The sequence below is a fragment of the Opisthocomus hoazin genome, chromosome 19 (genome assembly GCF_030867145.1).
Source record: "Opisthocomus hoazin isolate bOpiHoa1 chromosome 19, bOpiHoa1.hap1, whole genome shotgun sequence".
Classification (NCBI taxonomy): Eukaryota; Metazoa; Chordata; class Aves; order Opisthocomiformes; family Opisthocomidae; genus Opisthocomus; species Opisthocomus hoazin.
The window spans coordinates 13,583,402-13,600,842 of NC_134432.1; the positions used below are offsets into that span (position 1 = coordinate 13,583,402).

At 56.9% G+C, this 17,441-nt stretch overlaps 1 protein-coding gene across 4 annotated transcripts in view; it reads right to left on the minus strand.

Annotated features, from left to right (window-relative positions):
• Positions 1-17,441, minus strand: part of RALGDS (ral guanine nucleotide dissociation stimulator) — a 59,158-nt gene that overhangs the window by 16,468 nt on the left and 25,249 nt on the right. For 3 of the 4 annotated variants that reach the window (XM_075439161.1, XM_075439159.1, XM_075439158.1), the window contains exon 1: positions 7,380-7,592. The exons of the other annotated variant lie outside the window; for it this stretch is intronic. In XM_075439161.1, coding sequence (XP_075295276.1) covers positions 7,380-7,505 — 126 coding nt within the window. In that variant the 5' untranslated portion in view covers positions 7,506-7,592. Of the gene's footprint in view, positions 1-7,379; positions 7,593-17,441 lie in introns of those variants that run through there. 4 annotated transcript variants of the gene reach the window in all.

A 17,441-nucleotide genomic window follows, 5' to 3' on the forward strand; every position in this document is an offset into this window, starting at 1 on the left:
CAGCTGAAGCAACTGAGAACTTAAGTTTAATTGACACCTTTGGGGAGAAAACAACTGAAAAAAAAAAAAAAAAAAAAATCCAGCTGTTGTCAAGTGCCTGAACAGGCAGGCTGGGAGCCCAAGCAGCGAGGTTTGGCCTCGCCCTGCCTCAAGAGCTGGGCGTGCCGGATCCTGGATCAGAGGGTGCAGAGCGGCTGCGGCACGGGAACGCCGGCATCCGGGCGGTGCGATGGACTCCCACCCTGTGCTCGTGGGTGCAGGTCCTGCCGTGGACCGTGTCCGAGCATCAGCCAGAGCAGGACCCACGGGCAGCCAACCCTCCATTAGCTGTCAGCCAGACCCCGGGGGGCAGGGAAAGGGCAGGCAGCTTCACGCAGGGTTGCTCCATTTTCCCACCCACCCTGATTCCGTACAGACTTTTGGGACATGTTTTCTCCTGTCGCTTAAGACACAGCGATCGCTGGTGATGAAGGTGTACCTGCACCTGCTCGGGGACACCCGGCATCGGGATTTCAGCCTGGCACTGGGTCACTGCAGGCAAGCACTCCCGCCCGTTCCTGGAGCCCTTTCATGGCAGGTGAAGCACCACACGCGGAGGCCTGTTCCTCCTGGGCACGGCACTGTGGCGAGCCAGTACAGGCACGCTCCCACCCTGACGCGTCTGTTCCTGCCACGTTCACCCCCCCCCGATCGCCGGCCCCAGGTGAGCAGCCCTGCAGCTCACCCTCCCATTTCAAATGATTTTTTACCCCGGGATACCCAAAACCCTGGGATACCCAAAAAGCTGATGCGCACAGCGACCGTGGGGCAGAGGTGCCCACCTTCCTTCCCCAGCTCCTTCTTTTGACACTGCCTGGGCTAAGATGAGTCAAGCACCGAACAGCCCCTTCCTCCTAGAGCCGAGCTTTGCAGTGGAACATGCTGAAATCCATGGGAATGAGGACTGGGAGAGACGGAGTTTGTGGGATACACCACCCCCACCCCCAAGAAGCACCTCAGGGAAGAAGTGTTTGTCATGGCACCGGCGTGAGCCATAGCTACGCTCTGAGTCACCCCCAGCGTGCGGCAAGGGAGGGACCAGCCTGGCCCGCCTTAATGCCAGTTCTCACTGTCGCAACTGGGACTGAATCTACTAAACCACGTCGTCCAGAAACCCAGTAATGACAGCAACCATCACCAGCAACGGGCACCGCCGTCGCACTGCTCAGCGTGGGGTCCTGACCAGCAGAACTGCAGCTGGGACGAAACAGCCATTAGAAAAAAAAAAAAAGAATCAAAAGCAAACAAATAGCAACATTTGGAGAAAAGCAGCACTGTTCCAGATGATAAACCAAAGCGAGCATTAGCTTTGCTCTAAAAAATCTGCAGTGATCCTTGGGGTCGCAGCGTGGGAGGAATGGGGGTGATACCATCAGCCCCAGTTAACACCCACCATGTCCTCCAGTGCCGGCAGCTCACCGGCTCTGCTGCCGCTCCGACGCAGGGAGGTCTGGCAGCAGGCCACCAGCTGAGCCTTCCAGGCAAGCGTCTTTGAACAAAACCCCTGGGGTTTCAGCCTAACCTGGAAGGTTAGGTCCCAAACCCCCGACCACATGAAGGTGGGCGCTTCAGCCCCGGCTGAGTTTTGGCCCTGCCAGTCTCGGGCAACACGCTTTGCTTCGCCCAGCTCGGCTAAACGATGGTTTCCTGAAGTTAGTCCCAACTCTAAGAAGCCAACCCAAACCAAACACACCGTTTCACAAACGAAAACGCCGGCTTGAGCAGGGAGCCTAGCGCAGGCTCTCAGCTTGCAAGTCTCCATGGAGACCCGACCACTGCAAAGAGCAGGGAAAGGTTGTGTGGTTTTGCCCCATCACATGAAAAGCAGTTCTGGTACGACGGGGAGCGAGCCCTTTGAAAAGCAGGTTTCCACACTGGCCCTCCGCTCAGCTGCTGTTTGTTAAAGCGCGGTTAGCGGCAAGCAAAGCCACTCTAAAAATAATGCCTCAGCATTCCAGATGAAGTTGCCTCCGACGAGTTTCCTCTCCAATCTGCTCTGTTTGCAAGTCGAAACAACTTTTTTCCTCCCCTGTCAGCTCCGAGGGCTTGGCTGGTGCCCGGCAGCTGGAGCCAGCTCCATCCCGGCCGTGCCCACCAGCCCCGCCACACCGGCCCCCAGCTCCGCGTGCTTGTGACAGCGGGGCTCATGGAGACACCAACTGTGCGACCAACACAGACTGGCCGCCGTCGAGCCATGCAAGTGAGCCGGGCCACGCACGTGCCTCTGGGTGTGCTTAATCTCCACTGACATTTCGCTGTCACATAACTCCGGACCCTCAGGTATGTCAGAGAGCAACTCCTGGCCGTTATCTAACGCAAAAGCGCTGCCCTGGAAGAACTTCCGTGAACACAGCCCCAGGAACGTTACCAAAGACTTTAGAGATTATTTGCATAACAACATAAAAACAAAACAAAACTAGGTGGAGAGGGACAGAGGTTTTAGGTGCTGCAGGGTCGCCACTTCGCTGCGCCGAAGGAGTCCGGTGTTGGCTGACGGCACGGTCCACGCAGAGACTGCGGAAAGGACTTTCCTGTCGCCTCTGGGAGAGCCCTTCCCCGGTGCTAAGAGAACAAAAGGCCCACCCACAAAAGCCTTCTGCAAACACCAGATTACTTGTGAGCAAAGCAACTCCCAGCTCCCGTGCTCGCCAGCGGCATGCGCTCAGAGCAAGCTGGCCGTGCAGTGCCCTCGCCCTGATCCCCTCCCCGCGTCTCCATCCGGGCAGCCAACCTGCGAGGCAGAGCCCCGGGGAGCGGCTGGGATCACTCCATGCCGGGGCTCAGCACGACTCGGGAGCAAAGTCCAAATGCATCTTTATTGGAGCTCCATGAGCCAGCAGGGCTGGGGCTGCTGTAACGTGCGGGTGAGTCCCCACACGGGGACAGGAAGGACACAAACCGACAACCGAAGCAGTTCCACAGCTCAGCTCTTCCCCTGCTGCCGGTTTTCCCGGGCAGGCACGCTCCAGCCAGAGCCCGCGATGCAGATTCAGCGCGATGCTCAGCAGGTCTCCCTGGGCACCAAGGCCCTCCTTGTAAGAGCCCTCACACCAGCCTCACCCTCCAGCCTCCTGATGCTTCTTGCTGCAGAGCGAAGGTCCCACAGACCCCCGCAGCAAACGACACGCATTCGGACAGGCCAAGGATGCTGGGTTGGCTCTAACCCAGCACCACGCACGGGACAAACAAATTCATCTATGGGGGGTAGGAGCCCTACAACCCATCTCCTTCTCCCCGAGGCCCAAGTGGTGCTTCAGATCCTGATCGCCCTCATCCAGGCCCTGCAGATGCCGTCCCACCGAAGCGATGCACAAGCTCTGACCGGTCACGAGCTGCACTGGAGCCCCCCGGGCCCCCCGCCGGCAGCTCGGCCAGCTTTGTATCCAAATCCTGCTCCTTAGCAACGGCATTTTTGTCCCCCTCTTGCTGGGTCCGTGGGAGATGAAGAAATATTTGAGAACTGAAACAGCCCTGCTGCAAGTATATATTCAAATAAAAGGAATGTGGCCGCTTGAAAGCCAGTCACCAGGCAGCTCTGGAGATAACGGTGCTAGAGAAAGTGCAAGCAGGGGATGCCCAGCCCTTAAATGTGGTCTCGAGTGACCTAAATATGCTCTCTGCTCCTTCAATTACACGTCCCTCGGGCGACAAAGCGGCTGGCAATTAGAGAGCCGGAAAGGGTGATGGAGAGCTGCTAGTGGTGAAGCCCTTCCTATGGCCGGACCAACTCGGGTGGCCCTAAAAACAAAGCTGTGCTCTGGCCCTAACTGCGGGGTGGCCACAGCCGACCCCCCAGCTCCGACACAGCGGTGCCGGCTGAGCGAGACCCATCCCGGCGGGCACAGCCGGCCTGACGCTCCTTCTGCTCATCGCACCCCAAACCCAGGCACAGGGAAGCGTGGAAATCCTCTGGGACTGCATTTAGTTGCCCCTGCCCGGTAATCCCACCCCGACAGCCAGAAATCAGATGGCCGTAGCGGAACAGGAGGGTAACTGGGGGGCCCTGAAGCTCCCTGAGCTGCAGCACGGGACCTCCTGCCCCCCTCCCCGTTGCAGGGAGCCCCAGGAGTAAAGCCAGGGCGAGGGGGTGGCCTGGGGGGGGGTTGCTCATCCAGCCTGTGGCTAAACAAACATTTCAGTTTCCAGGGCTGCCAGTCTGGTACCAAATCCACTAAAACCTCAGCGAGATCCCAGGACCAGAGGGTTTCCCACCCCTATGGAAACATGGGACAGCAGCCTCCGAGTAACACGATCCTTACACAAGCACGTTTAGAAACCTCTCTCCAACTTCTCTCTAACCATATCAAATAATAATTAAAAAATCCCTCCCACCTCTGCTACTCCCAGCCTGCACCAGCCACCAACAACCAGCATCTCAGCCTCACCGCCGGCTCCAAACCCTTCTGGAAGGGAGCCAGAAGGTAGGTCCCCATCCAAGAAATACCAACAGATGATGTTCATCTGGCAAATTGCAAGGGGCATATCAGGTTGTGCCTGGGGGAGGAGAACAGGCTGGGAGAAAAGGATCTTCTTCCAAAGGCACCATAGGAAGCTAAAAGTAAATGGCTTTTAAGAGGTATCTATGCCCCTCCCTCGCCTCCTCCCCGGCTGTAAAGAACAAGGACTGACCTCCAAGGCATCTGGGCTGAGCAATTCAAGTTTCTGAAGATGCGTTTAGCAACTGAAAATCTCAGAAAACAAACACAGCCAGAATAGCAAGGACAGGAGCTTTTTTTGATATGCATCTGCCCAACCACTTGTCCAGAGGCTCGGTAACATCAGCCTCACGAAAGTTTCAGTCTGTGTCATCTGCAGCGGTGTTTACAGCACGCTTGCCCAGCAAGGACCCGGAGGAGGGCCACCAAATGCACTCTGTGGCTGCCGCTGCACAGGAAGGATTGATGCTTGCGGCTGATTTGGGATGGATTGGAACTGGAAAGGTCAAAGCAAGAGGTCTGCAAAGCTGCTCTGTCAATCCCTCGCTTGAGACAGTCAGTTTAAATTTTCCATTCCCCGTGGTTAAAATCACGGCGAGAACACTTGGCAACACGTGGCTGTGAGACCTCGAGTAGGACCTCAACGCGATGCCTGGGAGATCGATACCGTTGCTGCGGGATACAGGCAAAGGTCTGCGCTGCCGACATCCACGGGGCCTCAGCCGCGGAGCGGAAAACGAGATCCGCATTCCCCGCGACCTGCCCAGCAGCTTTCCAGGCATCCTCTATTCCCTGTGGGACCAGACTATCCACCCGGTAAGCTGGCACAGCTCCACCGAAACCAGCTCTGTCCCAGCGCAGGGGACGCGCCGAGCCCGGGAAGCACAGCTCCCTTCGGCGGAGGCGGCAGCCCCGGGCTCCCACCGCAGACCTGGGGACCGGCGGCAGTGCTGCGGGGCTGTTAACGGGGTTTAGCAGAACGCTGACGGTCTCCGCGGGGTTTTCTTAGTCAAATAATCTGCCTCCACCTCCCAGCGTGCATCTTGCAGAGTAACTCTACCCGAGGATTATAACCACGCCAGGCTGCTGCCAGGCCAGCTGTCACAACACCGACGCTCTCACTGTTTTCCTCTCCCCAGTCGTGCACTGCGATGCCAGCAAGCGCAGCCTGCCCGGCTGGACTCCGTGAGCAACGCGGAGGCCCTCGCACAGGAACATGCTGGAGGCTAGCGGCTCTCCGAGCATCTCAAAGCTGCTCGGCAGGCAGCGGGTCACTGTACCGAGCTCTAGGATGCACCTTTTCTTGCCATCACTCGCAAATGGATGGTACAGAAGAAGGAGGAATTTGTCTGCAAGTTGTTCAGGGCCAGGAGGAAAGCCCAAGCGCTCGGATGCCGGGACTGTGTTCTGACCATGGACCCACGTACAGCCCAGAGCAGAAATCTGGGCAAAGACAACTTCAGAGGAGGTCTAGGGGGCAGTCGTCTCTCTCCACCATGCTCAGATGAGCAGGGACTTGCTCAGTGTAAGCGGGGGCCGTGCAAAGCTGCCCTCAGCCCCGGCAACTTTTCCTCTGCAGCCCTCATCGCCCGAGATGCTGCCAAACCCTCTCCCGAGCCCTGGACCCTCCTCCGGCTGGGGTGCCCGGTGCTCACGGGTGCCAGGCAGCCTCTCCCCTGGGGTAAGAGCAGCTCGCTGCATCACCCCCTCCTTCCCTCCCCTCTCCTCTCGCTCTCCCTGCCAAAAGCGCGGCCCCTCGGCCTCCCGGAGCGCGGCCGGCCGGAGAGGCTGGACTTCCCGCCAGGCATAACACGAACCAGATGATGTACTCCAAACAATGTCAGCACGCCCACCCCCAGGAGAGAGAAGCAGGGGAGGGGAAAGGAGGGAAAACAAGCTGGATGGAGCTTTCATGAACTCTCGGCAGAGCTGATGAGCCCCTGCCACCAGGCCAGCGGTGAACCGATACAGCCGGAGCCTGAGATAATCCCTTCCCGTCCGTGGCTGACCAGGACTTTCCATCGCAGGTCATGGGGTAGATGGCTTAGCGCTGGCAGAGGGGCCGTCGTCGCCCGACCCGCTGGCTGCCCTCCCCGGATATCTGCGCAGCAACTCCAAGGGTTTCAGTGGTGATTCCTCCCCGCCGCCCCCCTCCAGCGGGAAGCCTCCAGAGCCCAGAAGCACATCTGCAGCTGGCTCCAAATCCCAGGCAGCCAGACTTGCTGACCCTCGCCGGGATTAACCCCTGCACCACCAGCACCAGGGCTGGGAGGCTGCTGGGAGAGCACCACCTCGGAACGCCAGACCTCCCTCCAGCCCAGCCACCACTAACACACCGTTTGCTGGGAATCAATGACATTCCTGGCACGCCGAGGATGATCATCCATTACTAAGAAAAAACACGGCACAACTCTGACTCAGATTCTTTCAGATGCCACCGCCATCAACAAACCGCTCCGGCTGAGACCTCCAGGGGACCAGGCTGACTCCGAACCACCCGAGGTCAAATCCAAAGCAGCACAAATATTTTGCATCCTCCAGCAAAGCCCTCCCGACGCCCGTAACCTTCCCAGAGGGCACTTTTTGCAGTTTGGACAAGCCCGAAGCCTTTAGAAGCAGCTCAGATCCGAGCAGACTCCTGCCAGAGTCTCAAATAAAATATAGAAAGCTCTGGGTTTCAGCAATCTGCCCCCTTCCCCGGGGTGTCCCGAGGGGGGCTTCTCGCAGCAGAGCCTGCCAGCACACAGCACAGGGACAGACAGCAAAAACACGGGGTGGGGGGCACCCATTTATTAAATAAAGCGAAGCAGCGCGCAGCGGGGTGCCCGCAGCCAGCCCCTTGCCGAGCCCCGCTCCACCCAGGCCGAGCCCCCCGCACCCCCCCCCCCCCCATCCCGCACCCACCTCCAGCGGCGGCAGGTCCGGGTCGAGCTGGGTGAAGCTGTGCAGCACCACGGGGCTGCTCTCCCCGGCCACCTCCAGCCTGACGCCGCCCCAGAGGCCCCGCGCCCGCCGGCAGCCCTCGAACATCGTCTGCGGGGCGGGCGGGGAGGGGGGCCCGGCCTCCGGCTCACCGCGGCCGCCGCATCCCCGGGGAGGGAGGCTGGGCCGGGGGAGGCCGTGGGAGCCGGGAGCGGCCGTGGGAGCCGGGAGCCCGCAGCCTGATGTCAGCGCGGGGCCGGGACGCGGGGCCCGGCGCTGGGTTTCCTCCCCGCAAAGCCTCCGCCCGCCCGGGGGCCGGCCCGGCTCGGCACGGCCCGGCCCCCGCGGGGAGGGGGGGGGGACACGGGGAGCGGGGGGAAGCGGCCGAGATACGGGGAAAAAAAACCCCAACCCCCGAGCCCACAAACGCGGGAGGTGCGGGGACCCGCAGCCGCCCGGAGGGGGGTGTCTGGGGGGCGATGCTCGCCGGAGCCCCAGCTCGGGGCGGGGGGGGGGGGGGGGGGGGGGGGCCGGCAAAGCCACGCAGGCGACAGCAGTCCTGGAAAATGACATTTGTATCGTGTTCGTGCAGCACCTCGGCCTGGGGTCCGCACGCCCCGCCCCCCCCTCAGAAAAACACGTATTAAAGCGCATGAATAAAAGCAGCACAGGTTTGTGTCTGGACAGACAAAGTTCCACCTCGTCCCACGAGCTCAGCCCCCGCCAGCGGTGCCGTGCGTGGCCGGAGCCTGCCCAGCCCTGCGGACACCGCAGCCGGGCGACGCGGTCACGGCTGCCGCGGGGAGATGAGGGGATGTGACCGAGGCCCTGGGAGCAGGGTCTGACCCCTTCCCCGTCCCAGGCCCCCGACGCGTGGGCAAAGCGGGGAGCAGGGACCAGCGCACCCGCGCTCGGCCCGGCCCGGACTCGGCGAAGGAGAAACGGGCCCAGGGGACAGCGGGGCTGCAGATTCCGCTTTAAAGAGGCCCTGAGCCTCCAAGATGATGCTGAAACCCGGCAACGTAATTTTGTTTTCAGAGGCAAAGAGAAATGGCCAAAACTGTTTGTCACTGATCCTCCCCCTGCGCCCAGCACAGCGTGCTCACCCTCCCCTGGCTCTGCCCCTTCCCGCCTCACACGCTGGCGGTGAACTGGATCGCAGGGCTCGGGCAGTTGCTGCTGACAACACCAAAACCCAGACTTTTATGCCTCAGCTCCCCGCACAGCTGAAATAACACCAACCTCCCAGGGCCTTCCAGCCCTGCGGCTTTATTTCCAGTGAGAACATGGAGCAGAGGCTCACACGTCCAGCTCTGCCGTGGGCACCAGCAGCTCCTGCCCAGGCAGGAAAGGATTAACAAAGCTGCCAGGGACGTGATGTGCTTCAAACTTGAAAGTTTACCAGGCAGCAGGATGAGCGAAGACAATGTGGGCGATTGTCCTGCTTATCTGGAGCCACCGAGGTTCAAGGGGACTTCCCGGGACACCCTGGGGCAGGGGACACAGCCCTGCACCATGGCCTTGCGCTGCCCAAGGCAGCCCTGCACCTTCAGGGGACAACCTTGGGGCGACTGCAGATTTTAACACCGCCTGGGCACAGAGCCACAGAGCCACGGCCCTGATCCCTGCCTAGGTCACCCCACGGTGCCAACCACCGGAGCTTTCTCCGCTGCGGAAGGGATGTGACCATGGTCCGCACAGAGGTGTCCTCAGACCCACCGGCACGTCACGCGGCAACCACCTGATACTGCAAGACGTGCCTGGTTCTCCAGCAGAAACCAGCATCGCCTCTCTGGGCTATAGGGTCTTTGGAAGGGAGACTCTGCTTTTCTTTGGTGTTTATCTCTTAGGGCAGTGAAATTATGGCCCACCACTGGAATTGCTTGGCACCGCTCGAGTGCACATAATAAATAACAGCACTACTCATTTTCAGTTGGCAAAACCCTTCAAAACCCTCCAGCTTCATCTGACCTCTACGGAAAGATGCAGCTCTCTGTTTGATGGGCAATTTTCACCAGTCCCTTGGTTGACCACTAAAGATGGTTTCAGGGGAGAAACACTTCTGATAATGGATAATAAATAATATAAGGCAGGAAGGCAACTGTGAGGGTTTAAAAATAGCCAGCCAGTTTCCCTTCTCCTCTCCTGGGAACCTTCTGGGTCTGAAAAGCAAAAAACTCAAAGTGAGGTCAGGAGCCCAAGTTCAGGATGTTTGCTCAGCGTAGCTAACCCCAAACACTCAGCCCTCAGGGGCCAGGCTCTCGAAAATCCTGAGATTCAAAACAAATAACTTTTCAGGGCTTCTTATTTGCCTCTAAGCCTAGATCCAACAGGGAATATGCACATCACACCCTCAGGTTTCTCCCCTACACCCCTGAAGGTCTAGAAACTGTCGAAAAATGCAATTATTTTATATGCATGTGACTCCAGGAGGAGTGGATTTAAGAAAACAATCAACGATTGACTCATTAAAAAAAATATAATCAATTTACACTTGGCAAACTCAGCAAAAACTTCTCACAACACACCGAGCACTCTGCATTGACGTCAGCTGTAAATGTCCCACCGACTTCAGCAGGCGCAGGAGCAAAGGTGGGCGCAGGAACTTCGTTTCTTTCCGCCACTCTGCAATCAGCTCTCGGCTGAGTAAATACAAACCCTTATGGCCAACCTCGGAGCAGCTACAACTCACAGATCTGCGCTCCTCTGCCTCAGCCTCCAGCCCGCAGGCTTCCCTGCACGATAAATAACACGGAGCGGGTAACACAGAGGGGCTTTTGCAAACTTTAAGCCAGTTTCCTGGTTTAGCTCAATCCATGTAGGTCAGGCCCTGCAGATTCAGACCTTAGTTTGTTTCTTCACCACTGGGCTCAGCGCAGACCCCGAGTTGTCTCTCCCCGGCGCGTGCAAGCTCATACACACGGCCTTTCAGGTCCATCCTCCAGCCCTCCCAGAGACTGCCCTCCTTCGCTTTCATCTCGCTGCTCCGCTCCCGAGAAGGGCTTCCCAGCACATTTCCTACAGGGCAAAACTCGCGGTGACCCAGTTCCTCTGCTCTATATTGCTAGGAATTTTTTTCCATCAGGCCATAGGCTGAGCGAGCGAGGCTGCCCACCCCAAAGCATCGCTCAGAAACGCTTTTGCAGGGGTTGCTGCCTCCTGCATGGCATCGGGCTGTCTGCAAAGACCCCCAGCACTCCCGCCACCGCCCCGGGACACGCACCGGCACCGCCTCGCAAAGCCCCTATTTATTTACTCTGAGCTTCAGTGAACCTACAGCAGGGCAGATGCCAGAGCGAAGAACTGAGAAAAAGCTGATTTTGGCCCCAACCACAGCAGGCAAGAATTGGCCCCAGCCGCCTCTAGCCGAGGCCCTCGCGAGCATCGCACACCACCAGCTTTCGCTGTGCGACAGGCGAGTGAACCGGGACCCAAATCAGCAGGCTCCGACGGGAACCGGGCTGCTCTGTGTGGGCGGCGCGGCGTTATCCGGAACTCTGTCCCAAGCTCTGGCACCAGCTCACAAGGCGCATTGAGTAAATCCCCGCAGCGCTCTGTGTCAGGCCGCTCGCTGTAAAATGGAGACAATAACACTTCCTTCTATTGTAGGGGCTGGGGAAGCCCTGTTTGCTGCTGTTTGTGAAGCACTTTGGAGGAAAAGTACTACCAACAGAAAAGAATTGTTAACGAAAAGTCAGGCTGTTCATTACACTTGCGTTGAGTCCTAAATCAAAATGTTTTGGACATTCAGATTTTAGTCTGAAAGACTTTCATTTCACTGCCCAGGCTCAGCTGGAAGATTATTTTATAAGAAATAATAATAATAAACTAGTACTATCTCTTCTACTTCAGGACGAGGAAAAAACCTCCAAGCTTCTGCAAGAAGGGAAAATGATGCCACTGCTCTGTTCAGTACAATCTGTACACAGGTGTTAGATTAGAGCAGTTGCTCCCCAAATTTGGGGATCAACAGATCACCACCAGCCCTCAGTCCCTCACAGACCCAATTCTCGCTTGCAATCACGATCAAAGCCCCTATTTAACCTGATTTTAGCGCTGAGCCACACACCACTGGCCACTGCTTACAGAGGGCACAGATTTTAGGAAATTCTCCACCGAGTATTTCGGATCCAGGGCAATAGGACCACTCATTCTGCCTCCAGGTTTTGGCTGTTTCTCGGGGCCGCTTCCATCCAACCGGGCACCGCGAACCCTTTGTGCTGGCCGGGAGGAAGGCTCACACGGGCTCTTCTGCACTTTGTGCCCCTTCTGCCGCTGGCACCTGCTCTCCAGCTGGAAGACCCCCCCCTCCCCACGGCCCCCCATGGGCAACCACTGATTAGCACTGGGTTAATTCAGGAACACAGCTCTCCTCCAGCCTCTCCGAAGCGCACCGAATGTCTACCACAGCCAGGCAAGCTCCTAATTATTGTTAGTTCTTAGCAGAGGAAGCACACCAAATCCCCGGGCAATTAGGCTCTAAACCTCTCCATCCAGCTATTCCGTGTTTCATTTCCTGCAGCCCCCTCGCAGTGCCGGGCTGCAGCAGCTCCTGCGGAGACTGCCGACTCCCGAAGCTCGGCGATGGCGAGGCAATTATGCCACAAGCCTTGGAGACTCAAGAGCTTCCAGGAATATTTCTCTTCGATCCTACTTCTTCTGCCATCCACTTGGCCGTGGTATTTGAGCATCTTCCATTAGGGCAGCAAGTGACAATGCAAACTTTTGTTTTTCCAGCTTGCTGACCTCTAAAAACTCAGCAGAACAGGGCCATCAGGGGCAGGAGGAGAGAGTCAAGCCACTTTCTAAGAAACAACAGACCGCAGCACGCTTTGTGTGGGCATTTCTGGGGAGAGGTGCCGTGACTCCTCCGCAGCAAAGTGCCACGCAGCCATTTGCAGCGAAAAGAAAATACTCGGAAAAATAAGAGGCAAAATATGACTACTAACATTCAAATATGCACAGAAAGCCAAAGGCAACAGGATTCATCTTGTGAAAAGCACCAGGAGACCCTACAGCATTTTGCAGGGCACTGGTGGCAGGGGAATGCAGCAAAGCAAGCACAAAAGCTCGCCCAGAGCTCGCTGTTTCAAGAGGATCGTAAAACACCCGACGAGTTTCGTTACGGACCATCCCCACACGGAGAGGGAGCTGCAGCCGCGGCTCCGGGTCGCAGCGTTTTCCTTCTCCACGTGCTGCTCCGCTGCCGTCCCCGGCGCTCCCCCGAGCGCAGAGTTCAGCAGGCATTAAGCTGCCGAAGCCTGACACGCTACAGACACGCCACAGCTCCTCTGGTAAAGACTATTATTTCTTGAGCTGTTTGTCTTTAAAGGCAGCTTTTATCTCCCTATCACCTTTCTGCCAGAATGTTTCAGTCAGCTCTTTTAACACGTGCCACCTGAGGTGCTTGTAACCAAAAGAAAAACAGGAAAAACATTTTTCTGTGTTGCTTAGCGATCAGCATAGGAGGAGTTCAAGTCTCCCAGGTGCTCAGAGTTATTGCAATTTCCATCCTTGCTTCCATGGGTCCTCTGCACAACGGTCAGGAAAAGAAAAATCACTGGTAGAAAAGAGGAAAAAGGTTATAAAGCCACAAAAATTGGCAGGGAAAGATGGGAATGGGTGTAGCCCCTGAAGATAGGGGAAATTCCTTTCTGAAATCAAACCAGCCCTTCTCATCTACCAGAAAAACAAAGCGGCACAGTGAGATTTCATTATATATTGGAAACACATCCGATTGCTGATGTTGGGCAAGGTCCAACGGCGGCAGCTCCATCGGTAACGCACCCTGAGCCCTGCAGCATCCCCCAACAGCTGGCGTCCCCTTCCCACAGCCTGTGCAGCACCCCGAGCCACCCCGACCGCTGCCAGCCCCTGCCCTGCCCCACTCAGACACGGCGCGACCAGGGGCTGCGCAGACGCACGAAGCAAAGTTGCTCTGCCTCCCAGCTGCATCACCTCCCAAAGAAACCCAACCCATCAAGGAATTTACTGGGCATAACTTCCTTCCCTCACTGCAACCTTCGGCAAGGGAGGTTATGTGCTGGATTTTACGTGCACGTGGCTGTTCCTCCCTCCAGCACCTTTGTACCGTGCTACTGGGGCCAGACTGGGAGCACACACTCAGCTCAAAACACTGCTCTGTTAAATATGCAAAATACGTCCTGCAACAACGAGCTGGTGACGGCCTGTGAAACAGGGAGCAGCATCACGCGCCGTTACGGCTTTGGGATGCTCGCGTCTTCGCCGCTGTAGGGCTGAGCAGCCCCATCCCTCCCCAGACCCCTTTCAGCCCCGCGCAGCCCCTTCGGCATCACCCGGACAAGTGCTCCGTGGCCAGGCTCGTGAGCCCGGGTGGAAAAAGAAACAGAATGAGGCCCTGGCTCTTCTCACCTTTCTAAAATACATTCAAGGGCGGGCCATACATTTTTCCAACGACGTTAACCAGCCAAAACGACACGTTCAGCTGAATCGTGTAAAAGGAGACTCTCAGAAACAAGAGGCTCTGGCAATTGATCAATAGAGAAATCCCAACGGATAATGAAGAAACTTTGCTGGGCAGAGCGCCCGTCCTCATCACCCCAGCGTGTTCTCTAGCCCAGCTCTCACTCGCGCCTTCCCTGGCCGACGCTGGTGGGTTGCGCTGCTGCAGCCCTGAGCCCCCATCACCTGCACCAGCTGGATGGACAGACCGACGGAGAGCTCGGACCGGCCCTTGGGTCCCGCTCTCCAGCCAGGGGAGCACAAGGGCAGCTTTATTCTGGCCGTTGTCCCTGTGGCTCTCCTCCTGGGCTGGAGGAGGTGGAGGGAGGCTCACCCCTGCCCTCTGCCTGGGCCACAGCTCCCACCAGCACGTATGGGGCATCGCTGAGCGCCTGTGTTACAGCGGGGACGTGCTCTGACCCCACACGGCTGGCTCTCCCCGGGGACAGAGATGCAGGTTTGCACCCGTGTGACCGCCACGGCCGATGGAAACGCCGCCCCAGCATGCTCAGACTCAGCTCCCCGGAACCTGATCAGCACCACACGCTCCCCTATCGCCGGAACGACGTGGCTGAACACACGTAGGGGTAGGAACGGGGCCATGAAGCTGCCAAGAAGTCCAGGAGAAAAGCGATGCCGAAGCACAATCACAAGGAAGCAGCACATAGAGATGATACGTTGCACAAGATTAAATTATATCCAAAGCTCAGTTTAAACGTGTGACCCAAACAGGCTGCAAGACAGCAGGCTGCAGTGCCAAGCTGATCTGAAGAGCTACAGGTAGCAAAACAAAACAGGTTTACACATAGCCTAGGTTTAGTAGAGAGTTCGCCCAGTAGAGCAATAAGGTGGAACAGAATTAAACGCCAGATCCTGGAAATGAGCGAAGCAACAGTAAGGTGTACCACACACATCATGTTAGTACCGCAAGTAAATAACTGAGGCTACTTAAAAAAAGAAATCCAGTTAAACAGGAACAAAGCCGCTTAGCGGGGGATATGGAAGAGGATGTTCCAACAACAGTCCTGTATCTCCTTTGGCTGCACAAACGTCAGGGAAAGCACACATCAAAACCCGGACGTGTCGGAAAGCCACCGTGAAAGCCGCAGGAAAGCTGACTTGAAGTGAAGAGTGAAACCTTGGAGCCGAGCTCCAGCGGAGCGAAGAGCTGATGTGATTGAAAGCGAGCAGCCGAGAGAGGAGCCCGACGGCCCGGAGCAGCCGCAGGGACGAGGGAGAGGAGGTGCAGGAGGAGCGCGGCGGGAGAGACGTTGAGCAGCCGGACCAGCAGCCAGCCTGCCCGGGCGCTTGCTGACACCGCGCGGCCCCTGCCAAGTCATTTGGGACAAATTCACCCCGGTCTGTGCTGGGACACAGTGTGTGGACATGAAAATCTTCTGCTTTACCAGCCTGAGTGTGCACTTACTGGTTTTGGCCACGTGAGACTCGGGAACAGAAGCTGGCAAGAGCTGGAAAGGGAAAGTTTCGTTGCCCAGCCCTGAGCCGGCTATTGCAGAGATGAAACAAACAGTCACATGGATGAAAAGTCAATTAAGAATTGTAAAAGTCTTTTAGTATTCCCAGGTATTGTTAGATCCTCAGACAAAGGATGTTTAAAAAAAAAATATTTTCCCTTCGCTAATTACCACTCTAAAAGGTTTCCGCTCCGCATTGTTTTAGCGGGGGAAGTTACTCCAGTGCCCCTCTCAATGGCCAGCAAAACTTTTTTGTTGTGGGTTTTTGGCATGAAGGAGCAGGGTTCTTCCAAACAATACTGTACACCGGTGGCCAAGGGCCAGATTTATCTCTCGGTTACAGTGGCACAAATATCAACAAACCCGGCGAGCGCCGCTGAGTCACATCGTGGTGCTGAGTCCGGCCACAGCGCTGCTGACCCTCCCGAATTTTACCTTTGGTTCCATGATTTATGCCAGTTTTCCTTCAATTTCTTGGCTCTGGGGATCACGCTGAGTGCCGAAGAATTTCAGTTTTCGCTAAAATAAAAAGGTCGTCCCGTGAGCACTGAAACTACTTGTGTTGTTTCCTATGGTTTTGTGTCTCGAGACGGTCTTTGGTGCCTAAAAATGTACGAACTGAGAATGAAAATGTTTTTGTGGTTAAAGTGTTTGTAAGAAACATCTCCCACGTGGATTTTCTGGAGTCTAATAATACATGAACTCATGCTACAGATGTTCTGGGACATTTACAAGATTCTTTGCGTCCTCTCAGCCATCTCGTTTCCTCATATTTGCACAGACTTAATTATCTGTGAGCCCTTGGCCAAATTTGCATGAAGCAGGGCAGCCGGTTCAGAAGTCATGTGGGCAGAGAGGACACAGGCAGACATACACCACGACAGCATTAGCCTCGTTTTGCTAGGAAATTAGATTTTAAGAATTTTCTGGCTGCTAGTTGCAGGGAAAAACGGCTGGAAAACATGACCCGAGCATTCGGAGGAGGGTCAGGGACTGCTCCCTAAGGGTCCCATCCAGCTTCAGGGGGACTTTCTGCAGCAGCGAGGCAGCATCCCGCCCCCGAGGAGCTTCTCCCATCTTCAGCTCTTGTGGCACAGAAAGGATGAGCTGATGAATCCACTCCTGAGCAGCCAGCGCTGCTGCAGGTCAATTTTTTTTAATCCCACCAGTGAACGTTATATAGGTATCAACGGTTAATTACCCGTTGCTATTTGCAACGTGCTGGTACGGAGCCGTGTCAGCGTTTCCATTACACGTGGGCACGTAACACGGCAGCACGCAGGTGCAACGCCAGCCGGGGCACGCACTGAGTCACCTTTCTGCAAAAGCCAAACCCCGGGAGAGCTTCCCTTTCCCCTCTTCCTTGCCCCTAGCCCCGGCAGAGATTCACTGCCTTCTGCAAAGCTCTTTTCCAGAGAGGGCCGGGGCAGTGGGTACGTTTAGCAATCGAGGGTCCCGAAGTAACTGGGGATGGATGGGCAGGGCCAGTCCCCCCTCTGCACCAAGCCCTGGGCAGTGCGAAGAGGTGGAGCTGCGCCCCGAAGCTTGTCTGTCTCCTCCCCTGTGTTTCCCCATCCCTCTGCCAAATGGAAAGGGAAATCCGGGATTTTCAGCTGCTTTTTGATTCCCTCTTGCTCGCTCACAGCAGGGCGGGAAGGGATTAGTCTCCATTTCCCAGCTCCGGCCAGCTCGAAGGGCTGCCCAGGCGGGACCCCCCCGGTCAGGGTCTCCCCGACCCACGACCGCAACGCTGCCGAACCCCGCATCGCTGCTGTCCCCATCCCGCCTGCCCCTGTCCTCGGCACATCTCCCCAGAGCCCCCCGACGTCCCTCCCAGCTGCTCCGCTCGCTCAGCCCGGGGTCCGGCACTGCAAACCGCCTTTCCCTTCCTTCCTCGCTTGGCTGCAGTTTGTAACTCGTCCTCAGTTTCCAGCATGGGAAGCAGAAGTGCTGGGGAGGGTGCTGTGATGAAAGGAAAACCCGAGGCTCTCAGAGCGATGCACAGAGGAGCCAAAAGGGAGAAGAAAAGGATGAGCAGAAAGTGGTTATAGAATCATAGAATGTTTTGGGTTGGAAGGGACCCCTA